Below are 23,259 nucleotides of genomic sequence, written 5' to 3'. Positions count from 1 at the left end.
GCCAAATAAATAAATACTGGTGTGAATGGGGCTCTTGTAGAGGAGAAAGACACAAAAAGGGGAAGGGGATATAGTATCAAAAACAACAGAAAATTTAACCCAGAAGTTTGTTACTCAAAGCACAGGAAAACGAGTTTCTGAATGACTGTGTCCCCCAAACTGCACTGCTTCCAAAACTTCAAAGAGCTTTTCTTCAAGCATTCTGCACCCAGCAGGTACTCTTGTTTTAATTTGCAACATCTGATATATTGCCAGCATGACGACAGAATGCGCTGGAGAACATCTGACCCTCACAAAGCCAGTTTTCATCTCGGTTGGTGCTAGCATGTGGCATATTTACATTAAACACCATAAACAAGGAAAAAAATAAATCATCTCTTCTATTAATTAAAGACAACCAGGTATGAAATGCCGATGCCCCCACATTTCAACAATGAGTGAGATTGGCTTTAAACTCTTTTACCACAAGGTATTTGTCACCTTGCTGGAGGTTGCCGTTCTGATCTGCCAAACCATCAACATTCTGATTCCCAATATAAGAACCTGTACTCACTAAAAGATGGGACCTGTTGTTTATAGTTAAAGTGCCAATCTATTGTTCAGTTAGAAGGCAAGCACGTATTTGTGTATGGTCACACATCCATCTACTCTGCTCTTTCTCATGTGCCAGTGCAGATCCCTAATTTGGGAATATACATAAGTTTATGTTGGGCCTGATTTTCAGAGGTGCTAAGGATTGGTAGCTTTCATTCAAGTGAACAGGAGTTGCCGGTACTCTGAAAAGCAGGTGATAGATGCACATTTGTATACCTGTAGTCCTGCAACCAAAAGGGTCAAGAAGTGAAATGTAAACTAGGGAATATTTTAGCCTTTCAACATCCATGAACATTAACTGATTTTCTCCAAGAGACTCAAAGAATTGGAAATGTAGAACAAAATGTTTCCCTCTGGACATCATTGTGCACCTTGACTTAGGTTTCCTGCTCTGCTCTCTCTACATGCCAGTGGAGGTCCATGGACATACAAGAGAAAAATATTGCCCTTCGCAATTGAATAATTTCCTCTTTATTATCTGTTCACACATGTAGAATCCTGGCATTAGAAACCCATTTGGATAGCAGCTCATGGACTAAACTTCACTGGGTGACCAAATATGAAGAGATAACTGTCTGTGTGTGGAGGGATTCATAAGAAATACAAGGACAAATACATCCCTGGAGTACAGAAATGATTTCAGAGGAAGCTGCAGCAGAGATTAAACTGACCCAATGTCCTTTGGCTTTTACGTTTCTTACACTGATTTAGTAGTATGTTCAGAGTGATGATTGGCAGAGGGTATATGCAACTGGAAATTTTAATTACTGATACGTTTACTTTGGCATAAATATTGCTCACAAATTAAATGGGGAAAATAAAGCCAGAATTTTAAAACACTATTTTATTAAAGGGCAGTTTTCACTGCTCTAAAACTTGAGCTAAAAGCGGCCTCATTTATAACATTTGAAACAGCATCTCAGTCCTATAAATCTTCAACGGATAGAAAAAAAAATCTGCCCCACCAACACCTTCTCACCCTGCTGGTTTTCATACATATCAGGAGAAAAGAGCTTCTGATTTCCCCTATACTGTTTCTATGGCAACCTGTTTTGGTTACAGTAAGTAAGCTCATTACTCCATGGAGATGCGTGACATTGACACTCAGGGACTCTCTACGTTCAATTTCAGGCTGTGCTTTAGGGTATCTCTTATATTTGTCTTTACTTATACTTTAAAAAGGAAAACCTGAAATTCTTCTTGTCCTCCATCTTTTACTGTCAGGACAGAGAGCACTACACTGTGCTATGCAGATTATGAAAAACTCCTGCTCAGGATTTAAGAGTCACTTTTTTATGGCCTGATCCTGCCATGTGCTGAACTGAGTAAGAATTTGCAGGGTATAGGTACCAATCAGTGCTGCCAACTCACTGGCATGAGTACAATGCCCTTGACCTCTTTTCCTAGACCCCCACTCCGTGACTTATATAGAACCTCAGATAACGGCCTCCTCTGCCATTTTTACATTGGATCATACTTATTAGCACATCAGAAGACCAGAGGTCACGGCAGAGGGAAATAAATTGAAGAGTATGAAATATCCATGCTGTGATTTCTGGGACGAAAAGCAGCCTCACTGGTCTGGCGGTGGGAGGTGGTGACTATGAGCATAGACATTAAGTAGGAGTTTTAGAAGTTAATAAATAATGCTGAGCTGGTAGAGTTACCAGGCAAAATTCAGACAAGAACCTAATGAAGTCAAGCTGAGCCCAAGCAAAGCCGAGAGGCTGCCCAAGAAAGTGGAACTTGCAACCTTCTTCTGCCACCCTCAAAGTGTATGTTATACCCACGTAGGCTCCTAGAGTCCATCCAGATTTACTTAAGGTATATCTGCACTGGAGCTGACATACTGGCTAAAAATACCAACCAGTCCTGTATTCTGGTAAAGTATGTAAGTATGTAACCTGGGGCTCCATGGCATTAGGCCTTGTCTACACTTAAAAAGTTTTCCGGTATAGCTATACCAACCAACCCTCCTAGTGTAGACACAGCTTATATTGGCAAAAAAGTGCTTTTTTCAATTTAGCTTAAACCAGTTCTCCAAGCAAATAAGTTTGCAATGAAACACAGATTATCTAACAATGCACATGAGCGGCTGAAGAAATTTCTATTTTTAAGTGAGGGTTGGTGAAACATGCTGAATGAGTCAAGAGTAGCAAGGTCAGCACTCCCAGAAATTACAGCTCATTAAGTTTTAGAGCAGTTGCAAGTAGTCTTAAATCCAAAACTTTCCAAAACAGATGACGATTCAATATTTGCAAGGGGGCAGGAAAGCAGAGAGGAAGGTAGGATGAGGTTGAGTTTGGAGCTCTGTAGGGGCAGATTTTCGATAGCCCAAAGCCCAGTAACATGCGTGAACCATTGCCCACAGCTGGAATACCAGTTGTTATGCTTATTCCTGAAATCAGCTAAAAGGAGGCCTTTCTGAAACCTTATCACAACTAACAGACCAGGAGGGGAGGGGGAAGGAGTGACCTCAAGGAGCAAACACGACCCTCTGCCCTCCTGACTTGGGTTGTTTTTCTGAAGCATGTGGTTTTGCAAGATGAAAAGTTTGACAATAATTAACTAAGCTATGTGAAACACAGCTGGTTAAACTGATGGAAACCTCCCTGCCTGACACACTGGAAAGCAACAGGCTGGAAATCTCCATCCTGAACTTGGCTTCTACTCAGCAGTTTTTTTTGATGAGCAAGCTATGTAATACTAACAAATTAGATATAAAGAGAAGAAGAAATCTGAGCTTGGTGGACGTTTGAACACTTGGACACCTCTCAAGTTTCCCTGCAAACAGAAGGCTGGCCACTGGAAGTCTATGGTTATCCACTCAAGACCTCCTCAAGACCCTGGGTAAATATGAATCTGGGGGTGATTTGGGGTGCTCTACTAGCCTGTGCTGGACATGTGTAAGTGCTGGAGACTAAATAAAGTAGAAGCTTTGAGTGAAAGCACTTTTGTTTGCCTGCTTCATCAACTATCTATTGGTCATATGGCCGTCTGCCCTCTGATTTATTTCCTGATGCCTCCTCGCAAAGAGTAAAGTTACCAAGAGTGTTGGGTTCAGCAACATGCCGCTCCTGAGATCTTTTTAAAAATCATTACTTATTTATAAACAGACTGCAAGGGATGCTGTCAAGGTAGATGAGGTCTCAGACATGACCTGCATTTTTATTACATTTATTTGCAAGTGCCATTTATTTCTGTGCTAGCACCTGCTTCAATGCTATTTCTTTTCTTATGGAAGATTAATGCCTGCAGTGCAGTCCTCAGCAGTAGCTCTAAGTTTCCAACCCAATGTGCACAATCCAGCAACATCAAAACAAGCTATCTTGCACAGCTCAGTGCTTGCATGCACTCCCAAGGGCCAGAATTTGGCAGGCGCTTGTGTGGGTGTGGAGGGATCACAGACCCCTCTTCCTTCATTCTTCCCCACAGTACAGGGACCTATCCACTGCAATCTCCTTGCTTTCCTAAGCTCAGGACCTGTCTCTCATACTGAGACACAAAGAGATGGAGTGAGACGGTGAGAACATGCCCAGAGCACCAGTCAGCTATGGAGAGGAAGACGTGCTGGTCTCCCTAGCACACTGGGAAGGATCGCCCTGAGGTCTGAAATGGTGTCTGGCCTCCTGGTGCTGGCCCTCTGCATAGGGCCGAACGTCACAATTTTCACTCTTTGAAGCATATTTCCAATTTATCAAAATTAAAACTTTGTTTCCTACTTCTAGTTTGAGCTTGTAGTTTCACTTGTCTGTTTGTTCCATAATACACTATGAAATAAACAGTGTTTAAGAAAGATGGCTACACCAGTTCAAGACACAGAATACATAAACATTCCCCAGCAGCACCATGGTAGTAAAAAAGGCTGGTTAACAAATAAAACAGATTAGTCTGTTAGAGCAGCAGTAGGGTGCAGAATGCAGAAGACAAGAAGATATTACCAACCTGATCTGACTGGTTTGCTCATCAATGGCATCAACAGCACTCTCCACAGAGCTCAGCAGAGACTGGATCTGGTTGGCGGTCTCCTTCAGTAGGAAACGGGTCACAAACTGGTCCACGTTGCTCCCTCTTTCGTACACCTGAAAAGAAAGGCGCAGAGTTCTGTGGCAAAGTGCCAACAACTTGGGGAAAAAAGCATCCGTAGAAACTGGCCACCAGGAATCCTGCTCCCTTCACCTAGAGTGACCAGATTTCCCAATGTTATAGGAACAGTTCCGATATTCGCAGCTTTGTCTTATAGTCACATATTACACCTCACCTTCTGTTCTGATTTTTTACACTTGTTATCTGGTCACCCTATTCTCCGTTCTCTAGGCCGCCTTCTCCCACTGGACATAAATGGAATGTATGATCAGTCTCAGCAGTTTCCATCTAAGTGATGGGGCAAATGCTCACACAAGAGTCCACATAATTACACTGTGGCCCTCTCATCTCAGACTCTGGTTATGGCAATTTCTAGATAGAGCTCACTTTGTGCATCTCAAGGTGTGATGCTGGCTTGCAGAAAATTCATCCCTGTGAATGCTGAGGGCAGGCCCAAATGTAATACCACGAAAGGAGAGTTCCCAGTGAAATATTTTGCTATAAGAAAGGTTCAATGGAAGCTTCATGACAGGATTATGAGTGTGGTAATTCTATTTGTATAAATGTATCACTCTTGTAACTGAAACTAGAAATATGAAATATAACTCTTAGGGCCTATTGTAATTATGCTAAGTGTGGGCCATTAATGGTGGTTTGGAATCTTGATGGCTCCCATTAACCAGGACAATTGACTGCAGATGGCTTTGTTTTACTTGTAAGTCTTCCTGTATGTGTGTGTGCTGGCAAGTGGGTAATGAAGTCTTACAGTGACATGTGATCGCGTCACCTGAACTGGAATCCATCTTTAACCTGGTGCTTTTCCATTGAGGAGGGGGTGGGAACCCAGAGAGGGACAAAGGCTTCCCGCCTTATGCAAAAGATATATAAGTGGGTGGAACAGAACAGAGGGAGGAGCCATCAGAAATCCCCTAGCTATCACCTGAGCTGGAACAAGGGCTGTACCAGGGGAAAGGATTGTGCCCAGACTAGGAAGGTGTCCAGTCTGTGAAAGAAACTTATCCAAACATCTCTGAGGGTGAGATTTTATCTGTATTCAGTTTTATTATTGTACTAGGCTTAGACTTGAGTGTTTGATTTTATTTTACTGGTAATTCACTTTGTTCTGTTTTTTACTACTTGGAACCACTTAAATCCTACTTTCTGTATTTAATAAAATCACTTTTTACTTATTAATTAACCCAGAGTATGTATTAATACCGGGGGAGTGGAGGGGGGAAGAACAGCTGTCCATTCCTCTCTATCAGTGTTATAGAGGGCGAACAATTGATGAGTTTACCTTGTATAACCTTTATACAGGGTAAAACGGTTTTATTTGGGGTTTGGACACCATTGAGAGTTGGGCATCTGAGTGTTAAAGACAGGAACACTTCTGTAACCTGCTTTCAGCTAAGTCTGCAGCTTTGGGGCACATGGTTCAGACCCTGGGTCTGTGTTGGAGCAGACTGACATGTCTGGCTGAACAAGCCAGGGTGCTGGAGTCCCAAGCTGGCAGGGAAAGCAGGGGCAGAAGTAGTCTTGGCACATCAGTTGGCAGTTCCCAAGGGGGTTTCTGTGATCCAACCCGTCACAGGCACATTAGAAACAAAATATAGGAGGCACGTTTTTACAAGTGACTGTGAAATAAGTATCCCAAAATGAGTCTCTAATGTACACGTAGCGCTAAGGTAATTGCACAGCAAACTTGTTTATCTGAATGCATAAATCACCAGTTGGACACAAATGACTATTTGTGAATGCCAAAAACATTCCATTTGCATGAAAATCATTAGGCTTGCAATTGTGTGGGAGCATTTCTGAAAATCTGGACCACTCAGACATGATCTAGTTTCTGATCTTTTTCTACATGACCCATTGATTTCTCAGCTCCCTGAGGATGACAGCCTGGCATTTCCAAAAACAAAAAAAAGATCAGGCACTTGCATTTTTACTCTTCTTTAAAAGAATTTGTATTTTTGAAGTGAAGAGTTGAAGGACGACTAAGCTTAGCGAGGAGTTTTATGATTCATTAATTTCAAAATCGACTGCACTTTGAAAGTAATTACTTTCCAGGGCTTAAATGTCATTTTTTATTGAGATTTTTATTTTAAGACATTGGCATTTCTGGGTAATGTTATTGACTTGTTAAGATAATTTGAAACACAAGCACAGCATTAGAGTTCAACAACACTGGGACAGACTGGATGAGAACATGTTCGGCAATAAAAATAATCTCCACCAGGTCAAGTGGTAGGTATTTAAATACCTGATTCAACTGGATGGTTCAGGGGACACTTGAAAGGCTATGGAGTTCTGGGCTGTGAGGCTGTTGGTCTGAAATCAAACCAATGTGAAGGCTGTTTGGTGGTTTCACTTTAGTCCCCTAATCATAAAAACACACCACCACAAGTGGCATCCAGTCTCAGCCGAAGAATCAAGAACTAAATGTACGTGGACATGAGATTGAATTCTCCGCCCATCTACAGAGGTAGCCAGGCGCTCGAGAAGATGCATACCATCAGGGCAGGATGGGGAAGCTGAGAATACTCTGCTCCTGACAGTGCTCTGTCAGGGGGACAAAGAGAGGCTATCGTCAGTGTGGCTGTCAGGTCAGCACCTTCACCTGCCCTACAGTCACTTATAAAACTGGACAGTTTACATTAGTGCAGTTTGGAAACTAGACACTTTTAAACCACGCAGTATTCTTGGTATCCCCTTCACTGTCATCCTGACTGTGGGTAATCTTAGATCATTACATATGCCCCATAACCATATTATAGGACTGCCTCCAGTCTATCGATCAGCTTTTTCTCCAGCACATATCCTAATGTGCCTACTGTGTGGTAGCTAAGGCTATCTTCTTGGCAAAAAGAGTGTGTTTGTGCGCGCGCACGCGCACAGTGGGATAACTGAGACTAGGTAAGGTCTATACTCACCGGCTGGAAGTTGACCTTGCCTCGTGAACCTCACAATAGAGCTCCAGTGGCTTGCCTCCACTTGGATTTTACAGTGGGATAGCCAGCTGTCTGGGTAGCAGTACCAGAGCCAGATCCCACAGCCTAGAATGCCCTGCCTTTTAGAGTCCTCTCCTGACCTCCTTCGAGAGCCTGACACAAGGCGATGCAGAGGGGTGGAAGATCATCCATGTGATCATTCGTCACAAGGAGGACTTCAGCACAGATGAAAGGGAAGAGCATTCCAGAGATGTGGGCTCTTGGCAGAGAGAGCTATGCCTTTTCTCATCTCTAAATGAAGATGTGGAACAGTCACCAGCTCCAGCCCTCCCACCTCCATTGCTGAAACGGGACAAAAGACAATCTCTCATCTGATCTTGTCCCAGGGCTGGGTTCTACTTCAGCAGAGACTACAAATGCCACCAGACTGGCAGGTGGTTAGGTGATGTTCACCAATGACTCGGATAAGACTAATATGCACCCCCCACACACACTCTTTCACTATCTGCTCCCAGTGGGCTTTGAGCCCAGATCTCCTAAGAAAAAGTTCTGTGCACTAAGATACCGGTACCATCGATTTATGGTGTGATTTTCAGAAAGGCCAAAATGACTGGATGATCAATTCCCATTTAAGTAAATGGAAACAGTCAGATCCCCCAAGTGACTATGAAAAATTTTAGCTCTCTTTTCGATCTGTAAAGGTATCAATAAGCACCCATCCCATGCTCTAGCCCCAACCATGCACCAATATAATGCATATAAAATATATTTAGCAGACTAGCTTGTCTTCATTAATAGCAATTCAGTAACTATGAAGGAGTGCAAGAAAATACACCAATTTATAAATTTACTAAATAAAAGCTACCTACATGTCCCTCACTAAGATACCTACCCTAATTTCTAAGGGTCTGATTCAGTTAGCCACCCCAACCCTCTGAGAATTTTAGGTTCTGAGATTTGGAAGCCTTGAATAACTTCTAAATGTCATCCAACTTGAAATAAAACTACAGACATTTCCTTGGGTGCTGCTAACACATTAGAATACCTTCCTTTGGGGATCCCCTCTGATCTCCTCTGATCTCTCTGTCCTTTAAGCTTCTCACCCTTTTATCTGTTGCCCAACTGGGAGTGAAGATGTATTTAAAGCCAACATCACCAAGTGACAAGAATGTTTGCTCTTGACAAGCTTCCAAGATGTTTGTTTTACCAGCAGCATTTTATAATTGAGGTAAAGTTGCCTCAGACATCTGTCCTCCCCTTTCAATCTACTCTCCATTAGGAAATCTTCAAACCTCCAGCCGTGGTTCTTACGCTGGTTACTACTATCCAGTATATTTGATGTACCGTAGAAAAGAGTCATCCCAGGTGTTCCCAAGGTTAAGGTGAATTGGAAGCATCAGAATGTTAATCCTAACCAAAGTGACTAAATAACACTGTCTCCAGGCCTTCGTTAATGGATGAAACGTGCAGACCACCCCATCTCCAAATTGATCTCAACTTTGCAGAAATGCACAAAATTTACAGGTGAAATGCAGCATTTGCAGGGACCATTAAAAGGCATTCTTATTTGTATTAGCACCTAAAGAACCCAACCAAGATACAGGCTCCATTGCAATATATATTATACACAGTAAGAAAGAGTCCATACTTCAGAGAGTTTAAAATCAAGAGTGAAGAGACAAGATCAACACCACCAGAGGGTGGAATTTTCAGAAAGTCTCGAGATCCATAATTGCAGCCAAGTTTTCAGAAGAATTCACCTCCCAGTTTACGCATTTCAGAAAGTGAACAGATTTTTAAAAGAGCTCAGCACAATTCATACTGAATTCTTTTGAAAATCTAGTCATACGTGTCACAATGTGCTGGGTGTTGAGCACCCAAAAAAACCTGTCCTTATTTAGATGCCTAAATGAGAGCTGAGCTCTCCTGAAAATCTGCCCCTAACTGGGGATGCTGAGCATTTGAACATCCAATCCCACAGGATTTGCCTATGGTCATACAGGAAGCCTGTGGCAGAAGCAGATTTCAACTCACATCTCCTGAACCCCAGTCTAATACCTTGACTACAAGACCATTCCCCCTTTCATGCAGCCTTGGCACTAACGAATCATAGCAAGCCAACCTCTGGGTTATCGAACTTCATGTGCAGTATGCAACACAGTATTAAAGAAATCCTGTGAAAGACATTCAAGGTATCCATGAAATAAATACTTTCAGTGGATACTAGCAATAGCCAACATTTTGAAGAGCTGTTGAATTTTAATGAAAAACTTGCAAAGAGGTGAAATTTAAACACAGTTCTGTCTTTTGTATTCCCAATGCTAACTGCAGGAAAGCAGCATCTTTGTCTCTTCAGGTTGTAGCAACCTGCATGGCACTTGTAGGGATGAGCACAGGTTGCAGGAGGGAAGATTTTAGATGAGAACTAAACAGAAGATGAAATTTTTAGGGAACCAAGATTACGTTTTCACACAAATACCTTACACAAGTAAAGGAGGAGAAATGCACAGTTCACCATGAAGTTAATTTAAAAAAAAAAGTTTTGCTATTCCTACTGGTTGTACTAACAGTGGCCCCCAACCTTTTTGTAGCCAGTAGCACATCCATGTTTTCAGAAGAGTGTGGCGGGCGCCAACACTTTTTCAAGGCTTATTTTGTATTTGTACATTAAATAATACAAAAAACATCAAATTTACTATTACATAATATATGAATCCATAAGATAAAAAGGGTAATTTCACATATAAAAGGTATTAATTAAATTATTTGGCAATTGCTCTTTTTTATCTACCTGTAAGAAAAATTAAGGAGTTTTTACAAAATAAATATCATAAACAGTTTTCATCTTATTTATTTTAAAAAAGTAAAACATTGCTGAACTGCTGGTCCAAATATATTTATTATTCTTACTTTAACATAGAATGAAGCCTGCAGCCCTGGAGTTCTCTGTCCCCAGCAGGCGCGGGGCCTTGGCTTCTCTCCGACTTAAGCTGCGGCCCCGCGCCTGCTGGGGACTGAGAACACCAGCGCCTACAGTCCCAGAGTTTGCTGTCCCCAGCAGGGGTGGGGCTGCAGCTTCACATTGGAGAGAAGCCATGGCCCGGCACCTGCCAGGGACAGAGAACACCGGCGCCCGCAGCCTGCAGCCTCGGAGAAGCCGGAGAGAAGCCGCAGCCCTGCGCCTGCCAGGGACAGAGAACACCGGTGCCTGCAGTCTGCAGCCCCAGAGTTGTCTGTCCCCGGCAGGTGCTGGGCTGCGGCTTCTCTCCCCTGCTGAGCACTGGGTGGGTGCACATAAATGCCCTGGCAGGCGCCATGGCACCCACACGCACTGCGTTGGGGACCACTGTACTAACACATTTCTTTATTAACAGTAATTACAGCAAATCTAGTCTTGGGAGCAAAATACCTTGAGGCATTATCTGTTTTATACATTGCTAATCTTAGGGATTTTCTTTTTAAGAAAAGTTTCTTTAGAAAGAAAATTTTTAAAAGTACATTGCTTTCATATGTGGTTTGATTCAAAGCCCATTCAAGTCAATGGAAAGACTCACTGTCTTGAATGGGGTTTGGATTATGTACATAGCGCTTGACGTTTTCAAGCACTAGATTGTTAAGGCTTGTGTCTGATTATTAATTATTTGTATTACAGTAGCATCCAGAGGCACCAGTTGAGATCAGGGCCCCAGTTGTGCTAGGTGTGATACATACACATAAATAAAGGACAGTCCCTGTCCCAAATCTTACAATCTAAATAGACAAAACAGAGAAAGGAATGGGCAAAGTGACTTGCTTGAGGTCACATAGAAGGTCAGTGGCAGAGCCAGGAACAGACCCAATAGGTCCTGATTTCCAGTTCAGTTCTGCTATCTACTAGACCATGCTACCTCTGAAGTAGTTAGGGTTATGTTTGTATTCTGGTTCTTTAGGGAATGTCTGTTTTTGCAGCATTACATTTTGCATTATTTGGAAAGATATTTAAATGCCACCATGATGAATGTGAGAAGAGAGAAAATGCCCAGAAATATTGTGATGGCCTCACTCTTTAAAAAAAATATGTAAAAGCACTAAGGAAATATCTACTTAGTCCTTCCAGAACTCATGTTTGGTACCTTATGTAGTATCAGTACTAGTTCAGTGGTTAGAGCAAAGGGAGAAATGAAACTCAGGACTCCTGGCATCTGCTCCTAGCTTTTCCAGTGATTTGCTATATAATGTTGGGTAAATTATTTCAGTTCCCTACTCGTGAAATTGATCATGATAACACTAACAACCTACCCCAAAAGGGTGTTGCAAGATATAATTGTTTAGATCCTTGGATGAAAACACTACAGAAATACCAAGCTTTTTTTAATCACTGCATTTACAATGAAAAGACAAACTCTTTGAAAACAGTCATTTTTCTTTACCCATTGAAATGTATGAGTCTAACACACTGCTCGTAAACACAATTTCCACCTCTTCCTGCTTTATTGCAATGGGTAAAACTGACACACTCAACTTGTTTTTAGAGTAAAATGGAATTAACACAATTAACATTGATTTAATGAGATACTACATGTCAAAACCCGTTTAATCCATGCGGGAAAGACTCATTACAATAATTTCAATGCAACTGCATGGACTAAATTGGAGTTCATTGGCACATCTCACGCTCACAACAGATAAGGCATGGAATGGTTTTTCACAGAGAAATGAAAGCATGAAGACACCATGGGTTTTGTGACATTATGTAGGGCTTTTCAGATGTCACTGGTTTGCTATCAATTTGAAGGAGTTGGTTGATGTAATTGAATGTGTCATTTCCAGATGCTGTCAGCTATTTCCCCAGGCACGTATTGACTTTACAAAACAAAAGCAAAGGTGGGAAACTAGGCAGAATGAGATGAGAACTGCATGAGTGTTTGTAACCTGGCACTTGGGCTGGATGTATTCATTAGGTGTTACTGCATTAAAAAATAGTACACTGTCTTGCCATGGGAATTCAATAACTAGTGAAAGATTTGATATAACGTGCTTAGCACCTCCCCACTGCTACTGTGTATTATGCTGACTAGTGCCCACAATGTGTTAAACACAATCCAAATAGATAACAATCCTCGCCCCCTATTTTTTCCATGTGGACTGTGAATTTCCACAAAGTTTAAAGAGAGGGAGGATCACAGTGGAAAACTTCAAGGCTGCTGCCTTAAGAAACTTGCAAAGAGACGAGAGTGGCTTATCAAAGAAGCTCTGAATATTTACAGAGGGAGCCCTCTTCTGTTCTGCACATATTGGCTCGGTCACAAACACTCTTTATACAGCAAGTCATTAAAATATGCCAGCTGCCTGGCTGGAATCAGGCTAATTAAAACATACCAAATGCTGGGCAAGATTTGGGGTCCTTCAGCTTGGTGAAACAAAGAAACTGAAACATTTGCCAAGGCAGCCATCTCATCTCCCCCAGAGAAGTTTCCTAGAGCTGATAAATATTTGAGACCAGCAATGATTCTACCCCATTGTTCCTTCAACAAAGCCCACTCTGTCTGTGGTTCTAACTTCCCCAGATTCAACCATGAAAGGATGTTCGTCTTATTTGAAAATAAAGGTGCTTTGAGATAAGAGATCATCAATCAATGACAAATAGCATCCTATCTGGGGAAACAGGCTTTCCTGAGAATTATTTCCTGCATTTCTTGACAGAGATACCCACTAAAACTAGAATTTTTCTCTGCATAAGGAAGCACCCCAGTTATTCTCAGATTAGAAATAGGACAGAAAAAGCTTGACTTTTAAAGGTAGTCTCTGAAAATATAAAGCAGACACTCTAGCAAAAATATAAAACATTCCATTGCTCTTTGGTTCAAGAAAAATTCTAACTCTGTGCTTTCAATAAGAGTTGGATTGTTCTCAGACAAACAGGAGCATGAACCCTTTAAGGTAAGTATCAGAGGGGTAGCCGTGTTAGTCTGGATCTGTAAAAGCAGCAAAGAATCCTGTGGCACCTTATAGACTGTTAGTCTATAAGGTGCCACAGGATTCTTTGCTCCTTTAAGGTAAGTTATTCTGCTGTTAAAAAGGCTTGATCTTGCACCGTTAAAGAGAGCTTGTCCATTGACTTGAATGTAGTAGAATCCATCCCTAAATGAACAAGATGCTTTTCCCACACTGAGGACAGAGATTTATAAGATCTTCAAACCACAATATCCCCTGCATTTCAGGAAATATGCTTCTGTTTAAAGCACTGGACAGTTTTCCCATTTCCTGCCAAATCACCAATATGACTTTAGACCTTGCAGGGGGGCTGTGCCAAAGAGCTGTATATTTAGGGTCAGATATGCAAAATGTTTAGGTTACAAATAACCATGGGGCCTGATTCCCCTCTCCCTTACATCAGTTTTAATCTGGTATAATTCCATTGACATCAATGAATCAGTGCAATAATCTTGCATTTATTTTGCATGTATTGTTAACACAATTGCATATGAAAATTGTATGCCCAAATAGCATGCATTTGGTGCAAAAATGCATGTACCTATGCATAACTAGTTATTCAGGCAAAACGATTGTGTATTTGTGTGCCTAAAGTTTTAAAAAATTAGATATGATGTGGGTTATGCACTCCTTGTGCAGTGCCATTTGGCAGATACTTGTAAATCTCAGTGATAAGGAGACCACACAAAAAAGACAGGATAAATTGCTTTTAAGAATCTTCCTGATCTTCGTGTTTTCTAGCTAGTGTTAGCAATATTTTAGCAGTGCTTGATTATAGACATCATAACAGGTCACTGTCTAGTGTACTGTCTTCAGAATACTCAGCCATAATGGAATCAATACCAAGAATGTTGTTTGGCACTACAGAAGAAAATGGCAAAAGGTAATCTGGAAGATCATTTGAAACATTAATAGGGTAAAGTATTTGAAACCCACAGCTAACTGTGCTGTACAGTACCTTGTAGTGCTGTGCATGGAGGTACAGAGGCTCCCCTGTATGGCCAGATAACCCACTGTCATCTCCACAGTCCCCCACAAAGGGCCTTGAATGATGTAGAGGTCCTTACGGGGGCTTTTCCATGCATCTAGGTAAGTTTCACCCAATACTATTAATAAACTAAAAACAGCATTGCCAGAAAGATACTCATCTGCCCTCATTACTCCTTCACCGTCTAGTAACAAGACTTAAATTGCTTCACACAATTGAGTCAAAGAAGCGGATCAATAATACACTAGTACAGAGAAGGCAATAATGTCCCACGTGTTAAAAAGCCTTGTGTGAATGGAAGCAGAACACTCAAGTGCCCACAAGATACACAGGGTTAGTTGAATACTGTAATCCCTGCAGACAAACATACAAAGAGATTTGGGCTGACTAACAGTTTAATGGGACAAAAACAACAAGAAGGAGTTGTTTTTGTGGATACAGTCTAACACGGCTACCCCAATACTTGAGTTTAATAGGACCTTAGTGCCTTTGCACTATTTCTGTCAATGCAAGAACAGGCTAAAAATTAGTGTCCATCTCAGTGAGCTCTGCCTTCCATCACCATATCACTCTCCAAGGCTTGAGAAAAAGACAGGAGCTCCTATTTACACATCAGCAGTTTGCAGGGTTCCAGAGATGGCTTCAGTTCACCACCCAACGGATCTTTAGTTTGTTCTTCTCAACTTTTTCCATTGTCCTGCCATTAGGAGCTCAGTTCTTCATGGTGCTGAGCATCTTCAAATGCCACTGACATTACTGGGGGTCAACGGTGCTCAGAATGTGCAGAGAATGTTCAGCCTCTGGCAGTATTGGTCTCTATATTAAACTGTGCCAATCGGGCCCCAATGTAGTAGACATGGTGTAGACGTCATTTTCAAAATGTGGATGTCAGAAAAGATGTATATTTTGTTGGCTTTGTGCAGAGATAGGCCTAGGGCACAAAGTTCAGATCCTGATCTGAACTTTTCCAACATCTGAGGGTGTTCATTTCAGACCCATCTCTAGCTGAGGCTATGCATGTGCAACAATGGCAATTTAAACCAAACACTACTAAGCAGCAGCAAAGAGTCCTGTGGCACCTTATAGACTAACAGACGTATTGGAGTATGGGTGAATACCCACTTCATCGGATGCATGTAGTGGAAATATTTATACTTGCCTCTGGAAATTTCCACTACATGCATCTGATGAAGTGGGTATTCACCCACAAAAGCTCATGCTCCAATACGTCTGTTAGTCTATAAGGTGCCACAGGACTCTTTGCTGCTTTTACAGATCCAGACTAACATGGCTACCCCTCTGATACTACTAAGGAGGCGGATTTTAATCCTCAATAGTAGTTGTTCGAAACAATCCAATCTACGAACATATATACTATCCATCTAGAGTGTATTGAATGAGTCCATGATCAGCCTTAGCATTCATTGGTTAGATTCTCATTAAAGGACCAAGGACAAGCCCAACATATCTCCATTCATTTCTTCACAGGATACCTGCCACATCTCTTAAGAGTCACATTATGCAAGCAGCATGAGGCTCACATTTATTGTGCTCAATCAAGGTCTTCTGCTTTCAATAACCAGCAGTTCTCCTCTATTGCTAGGTACAGATTTCAGCTGCTGTACCTCACATTGCAGTTGACCACAAGCACAAGGGAAGTATTACAGACGGGAAGTCCAGTGAGCGGAGTGGGCTAAAGTGGACCTTAAGCTGGACAATATGGTTGACTGGATAGGCACCTGTCCTTATCCAACTATTCTTACTCCTACTAAGCTCAACATTGAACTGGGAAAGTCACAAGGGATGAATGAGGAAGCTTTTGAGGTGTGTTGTCTATATGTATCTTTTTAAAGCTTCTATTGGTTGGGGTGCTGCATGAGGTGCACAGGATTTTCCAAACACCACGTGAATCCTGGCTAGCAGACCATATATCTCACATGCACATATCTTGCAAGCAGCCATGAGCCACACACAAGCTGATGTGAGGGCTATGTGTTTGATGTTACTTACATCCCTTCACATCCCCTTTGGTGCCGGTTTCCTGACAGGCACAGTTCATCAGTTCAGTTAAGCAGCCCCATAGAAACTTTTTGTTTTTTCTATCAACCTTTTCCCACCTGTCTCTTTCATATATGATTAGAGCTCAGCAAATACAAAGAGGGAGAGAGAAAGAATTAATTCTGGCAGCTTTCAGCAGAGCATGGGCAGCACTGAACCGTAGGAAGACAGGCTTCCCTTACCTCATATGCTGAGTCAATGTAAAAAGATTTTAATATTCAGGGACAAATGATCAATACAGACTTGTGTTTTTGTTAGCTACTTTTAGTTACTAAAAAAGGAGATGACAACAGAGTGCAGGCCCAGAGATATCACTCATTACAATTTATTTAAACACATTCATGCAATTCAAATAATTGACGTTCCATACACACAAATTTCTCTTGGTTTATGACAAAGATTAAGTAGGGTCTATTTCCTTGGCAACCAAAGTAGTTCAGAGATTTCAGAAGAACTGAATGGGCTTCACATCTTCCACACCCCAGTTGAAAAGAAAAAAAGGAAACAATCCCAAACCTACTAATGAAAAAAAAAAAGAAGTTATGAAGAAATTGATTGAAAAGCTAATATCTTCTACTCCATCTCATAATAAAATATAATATCCAAACAACCCCCTCAAGCCACCCATTATTTATATCTGGTTACTGAGCTTTTAAAAAAAAAATTATCTGATGAAAAAAATGTCACATCTTATTCATAGCCACCTTCTCCATAAATGAGCTTTTTCAAGCCTCTCCTCTTTATCAAAATTAATCAAATCTCATCCAGCATCAAGCTCAGAACCTACAGAAAAGACCATGAAAATTCACAGGACTTTGCACCTTTAATTCAGAAGAGTCTTCATAGATCAGCATAACTCCGGTGGTAGCAGCTACTCAAAGATGAAAATACAACTAGAAAGTCATCGAGACCTTGAGTACCACCTCCACCTTCATCAGAGAGTGGTTTATTGCCACCAGGGAAAGAGAAGTAGTGTCCATGTAAACACATGTAACAATTATTGATCGTATTATAATAGTGCCTAGAGGCCCCAGCTGTGATCCAGGCCCAGTTGTGCTAGATGCTGTATGGATACAGTGTGAAACAATCCCTGCCCCCACATAATTTACAATTTAAACACACAAGCAAGCTGGACAAAGGGGGCAGAGAGTGAAAGGATGTATTATTCCCATTGTACAGATACACTGAGAGACTATCCAGCTCCCTGATATACCCAACCACACAGAGGCAGTCTGAGGTACAGCTGGCAACTGAGGGTGTAAAACAGAACAAACTTTAAAGAAAGCTGCTCAGCAGCCATTCAGAGACTTCAGGCGAATAGCTCTTCAGAGGGCAGTGCACATCTAAGATTAGGGAATGACAGGAGATGCATTAGCCAGGGATGGTGATTGCAGGTAGACAAACTGGAAAGGTGACTGAGGAAATTCCTACGTTAGAAGTCATAACAGCATAGGCTGTGTTGTATCCTGCTTTGATGGCAGAGAATTCAGAGTTGATCCTTTCCTAAGACTAAGAGCCTAGAATTGTGGACTCAATGTGCATCAGTCAGGCGAGTCTGAATTCTGTTCAAGACCTGGTGAAATCCAAGGTTAAAAATCCTGACCGAGAAGTTGGTAACTTTAACAGAGTTTCACTCCCAGCTCTTTTCCATCTATTAAACTTCAAGCTAATGGTGTTGAACTCCGTGTGGATATTTGTGTTGATTAACAAGGGAAACATGTGTGCTCTACCAGAAAATCCTAAATCTAACAGAGAGAGGGGTTACAAATTGGTGACAGCGGGTTAACATACCAGAGTGCCACTGACAGCTACATAATGAACTGCTGCATACATAGTGAAATAACAAGGGCTCTTGTAAAGGAAAACAACCACTTAGACATGATGAAGATGTCATCCTGGATGAAAAAAATACAGAGCAAACCGCTTTTAAATTTGCCATTTGTTTCCAAAAATAGGCCCATTTTCCAGGGGCAGGAGCAACTTGTCAAATTCAACAGCAGTTTGTTGCAGGCAGGCAGAGAAACACCTTAGGAGCTCAGAAAAGGAACAATAAAATGAGCCAGTCTGATTTAGTGGTTAAAAAAAGGGGTGAGGGGACTGAGGTAGACAGGACTCTTGAGCTCAATTCTTGACTCTGTGATAGACCCTTAGACGCTGCATTTCTCAATGCACCCCCTGGAGGAGGGTCTAGCAGTGCTTGCCTGCCCCACAAGCATTCTGAGTGTGAAGTGAAGTTTAAGATCTTCTGTTAAATGGATTAGGAGGTGGCAGGAGAAGGGTAATCTCTGAGAAAGGATTGAGATGCACAGTTTTTTAAGATGCACTGTGGAAGTGTTCTGCTCTAGAGCTTGGGGGCTGTGTTGGTGGGATGGTGCCCAAAATTATCAAAGAAAACCTCTCAGCAAGGTTCCGTCTACAAGGTCATAAAGTTCCTCAAACCCTCCTGACTCCCGAGAAAGTTTCTTCTAAACCACATCACGATGCAGACACGAGCCATTATTTTCCTTGTGTTAAGCAGGGATCAATGTTTTCACAAATGCTGCCACAAACCTCTCTTCATCCTTTTATCTGCTAAATAGCACAGCTGAAAAGTTCAGTAGACATGCCCGGAACCAGTAAAGGGACCAAATCTGAAATGTAATTTCCCTATTTTATATTGTAGACATGGCAGAGAGTGGGGACCTTCTCCCTCCCTCCTTTCATTATGCTATTAGCATCTGTTAAGAACTGACAGTTTGGTCGTGGTGGAAAGGAGAAGCACAGCTGAACATGTGAAGTGATAGGAATTCCCAGGTTCTTACTAATCTACAGTTATCTCCCCTTGCTTCAGAGAAGCAGCGCTATCTTCCCAAAGCAGGGATTCAGGAAGAAGCCAGTTAAGAGAACAACATGAATCAGAGACATTGTTGGGGAAAGGGCAGAAATCCCTTCAGAAGGAAAACCTCTGTTCATGGCAAAGGCCACATGTTCAAAACTGGTTGAACAATGAGCAAAGGCCAAACTCTGGTAAAAATCTCCATCATCCATATGCAGATATGTTCTGACAAATGCCATCCTTCCACGCAGTTATTGCCTATTCCAAGCATAAGCATCTCGGGAACCAGAGATTGGCAAAGGCTCACATTTTTAATGGTGATCACTGGATTTAGTACATAACAGGGAGAGTGTTCTGGAAATCCATCTCATTTAAAGTTTCCATGAGGTATTAATGGCTTTGTTGAGTGAAGTAGGTAGAAACTCAGTCGCAACCTTAACTATGGAGTAGCAGAGCACAGCTGAATTTCAGAACTCTGCCTTTTATTGCCATGTACACTGTTCTTGCCTCTGCCAGGAGAATTTTATGCACAGCTGGTCTAAACAGGGGACAAAGATTTCCAATGAGTTTTGCAAAAAACATCTGCCTCTATTTTTCCCATCAAAAAGAACTCTGAAATTTTTCACCCGGCTCTTATTTTAACAGAATGATACAAAGGTCCTCCCCCAGCCACCCAGAGGGAGAGCACATTGATCTCTAGTTCCCCTGCCTCTGTCAGTTCATATTTGAGCTTTAGACCCCTGTACGCTAGAGCTTTGTACATCTACTTGGCTGGTCCACAGTCATCTTTCACCACTGCAATACTTTGGGGGAAGTGTGCATTTCTTCATGTGATAATCTTTGATGGTGAAGCTGGAGAAAACCACCATTTAATGTATCGTATTAATTATCTCCTCTACAACATGATCACGTCAGCAAACACTGAAGAATGTGGAGCACCAGGCATTGCTCTCAAACCAAAGCAACAGTCACAAGAGACTACATTAAACAGATGCCTCCTTAGCAGGTCACTCCTGGGCTGGAGGCAGCACCCTTGATTGGAAAGGCTGCTTCCATCATTCAGAAGTGGGCAGCAGTGGTTCATATCTGAGGCTTCTGTTGCGTTCTTGCAAATTAAGATACATGTGTATCATAACAATATTACAGTCTAATAGACTAAAGAGTTTGCTAATGTGATATGAACCGAACTCTGGTAATGCCGTTAAAGAGAAAAAAAGCCTACTCCCTTTACTATGATTTGATCATGAATAAGGCATATATTTTGATTAGGGGAGAGCAAATGAAAATATTGTCTCCTCTGGTAACTGAGTGCTTACAATACAGGATCTCCAACATGTTAGGCTAAAAGAGGTGCCGGGGTTCAAGCTGTTAGGTGCTGGGGCACAAAGAATTTTTTCACTTTCATAACTGATGCAGCGAGCTCAGAAGTGCCAGGGCAATGAACTGCCTAGCCTAGAGGTGCCGGGGCATATCAGGGTGCTTTTTAAGATAGGGATTCCCCCACCCCTATATATAGACACCTGAAAGCTTTAGTTGTTGCACGGGATGGGAAGCTCAAGTTTCAGTCAGAGACTTGATTTAAAACCAAGCTGGACCTCTCCCATCACAGCTACCTCCTTGTGGCCCCATGCTCTCACACCAGCAGGCAAACACACTCAGAGCTCAGCAGGATCTGCCCTCATTCCTTTCTCTCTAAAAAGACCTTGTAAAGGCTTGTTTAGAGGAGGGGCTGTCTTGTTTTGGGTGATACAGGTGAGGGGGGAGTTGGTAACTGGCACAGCATTATAGTTCGATGTGTTGTTTTGCTGTTTCACAATAATGCATTTTAGTATTTCATGGAAACAGGAGTCAGTCCAAAATAAAATGTAATAAACAATGGATCTACTTAATGCTCTGTTAGACTAATTCTAATTGCACTGGGAAGCACATATACAACATAGGTGTCCTCAGACACAGTTAACAGACAGCTCCTCCCTATAAGAGCGGGGTCCAATTGTGCTTTAACCATTTCTCTGAACACACTACAGCTCTGCTAAAGTTGGAGCTGTGTTTTTAACCTACATGGGAGACTACTGCCTTGTACCGAGGCACTTCCACATGGTAGGAACTTCAGTTTAGACAACATAACTAGCAAACTGATAAAAGTCATTCATTTGGTGGAATGTTAAGGAGTTCCAAGAGAAAGATTAAAAGGAATGAAGTTAGAGTTTTGTTACATAGAGTTTTGACACCAGATTCACCCCAAAATCTCAGTTAATAGATGTTAGCATAGCAAAATTTAGCTATTGTATTGTCAATTGTGTTTTCCTTAAAGCCTCAATTCCTGGAGTCATGTTATTATGAGAGTATCTCAGCGTTCATTTTTCTAAGTGTTCTAGCTCTCATGGCTGTGCAGAAAAGCTTGAAAATGTGACCTCTGAGGGTATGTCTACACAGCAAGGAAAAACCCACGCTGGCTCATGCCAATCAACTTAGGTTCACAGGGCTTGGGCTGTGGGACTGTTTCATTCCTGTGGAGCTTTCCGGGCTCCAGCTGGAGTCTGAGCTTTGGGACTCTCTCGCCCCACAGGGTCCTAGAGCCCAGACTCCAGCACAAGCCTGGAAGTCTACACATCAACAAAACAGCCCCGCAGCCCCACCCTGAGTTGGCTGACATGGGCCAGTCACAGGTTTTTCTTTAATGTGTAGGCATACCCTAAGTGCTCAAAAACCAGAAAAACTAAAAGAACCCTAATTTACTAACAAATGTTGAGGTTCTTAAGCCAATCATGATTTTTAGGAGCCTTGTGAGTTTTGAACACTTGAGTTTTCAGTATCTCAGTACTGCTAGTGACAACTTTGCAGAGGAGGTGGGTAGGCCAGGTTTGTTGTTCAGTCTACAATGCTAAGTGATATGTGATATACTTGTCTTGTGAACTCTCAGCCACTCAATACAATATAAACTACCTACACTTTACAAAATCTAATTTAAAAACACTAAATATCAAAAGGAGACAGGAAGAAGGGAACCCAGAAAGACAGATACATCCTCTTCGTATCATTGGTGAAGTCAAAGGAGTTAACAAGATACTAATGAAAGGAAATTCAGGTCCACAGGGTGTGACTGACAGATACTATTGACCCAGAGCTGCAAAAGTCACTTACTGAACACACAAAAGCCAAGAAGAGGCTGTAGAAACTAAAGTAGCTACAAAGAACTAGAAGGAAGAGTAAAAACAACTGGAATTCAATGGGAGGCAGTAGAGGAAGATACATCTTCAGAGCTAATAAAGAAACTGGTGTTCAGTCAAGCCTCAGAAACTTATTGCTTAAAAATGAGTCTATGCATCTTTCACCTGTGAGTTATCTTCCTCCTTCAAAAATAGATGGCAATATTTGAAAACAAGGTTAATCTGCCCAGAAAAACACATTTTCTTCTTGGTTAATAATATTAAAATTCTTAATTCTCTGAAATTGCAGCTATTGTATTGCAGCACAGTGAAAGCAAACAGATGAGGCCCAAGATTATGAGTCTTCCATACAAGGGAGAAGGGGATGATGACAGGAGGCAGAAATGTTTCCTTTCCAGGGAGCACTGTACATAGATCCTAACAACAAGATAGCCAGAGGTAACCCATCTCTCATATAGGGAAGGCTCATCTTCATGAATTAAAAAAAAAAGTGTCTTTGTGATACTACTTCCCATGAATGTCTGTCCACGTTTATGGGAGCTGTCTGGCAGATGAAGTATCATGAAAATAGATGTCCTTTCCATGCTTATTGCATTTTCTGCCTCTTCCTCCAGTAATAAGGTT

General features: G+C 41.7%; 1 protein-coding gene across 1 annotated transcript in view; it reads right to left on the bottom strand.

The window, feature by feature from the left end:
- Positions 1 to 23,259, bottom strand: part of NECAB2 (N-terminal EF-hand calcium binding protein 2) — a 316,012-nt gene that overhangs the window by 63,230 nt on the left and 229,523 nt on the right. The window contains exon 6 of the mRNA XM_050922735.1: positions 4,540 to 4,676. Coding sequence (XP_050778692.1) covers positions 4,540 to 4,676 — 137 coding nt within the window. The remainder of the gene's footprint in view (positions 1 to 4,539; positions 4,677 to 23,259) is intronic.

The sequence above is a fragment of the Gopherus flavomarginatus genome, chromosome 14 (assembly GCF_025201925.1).
Source record: "Gopherus flavomarginatus isolate rGopFla2 chromosome 14, rGopFla2.mat.asm, whole genome shotgun sequence".
Taxonomy (NCBI): Eukaryota; Metazoa; Chordata; order Testudines; family Testudinidae; genus Gopherus; species Gopherus flavomarginatus.
This window is presented reverse-complemented; position numbering and strand designations above follow the sequence as displayed.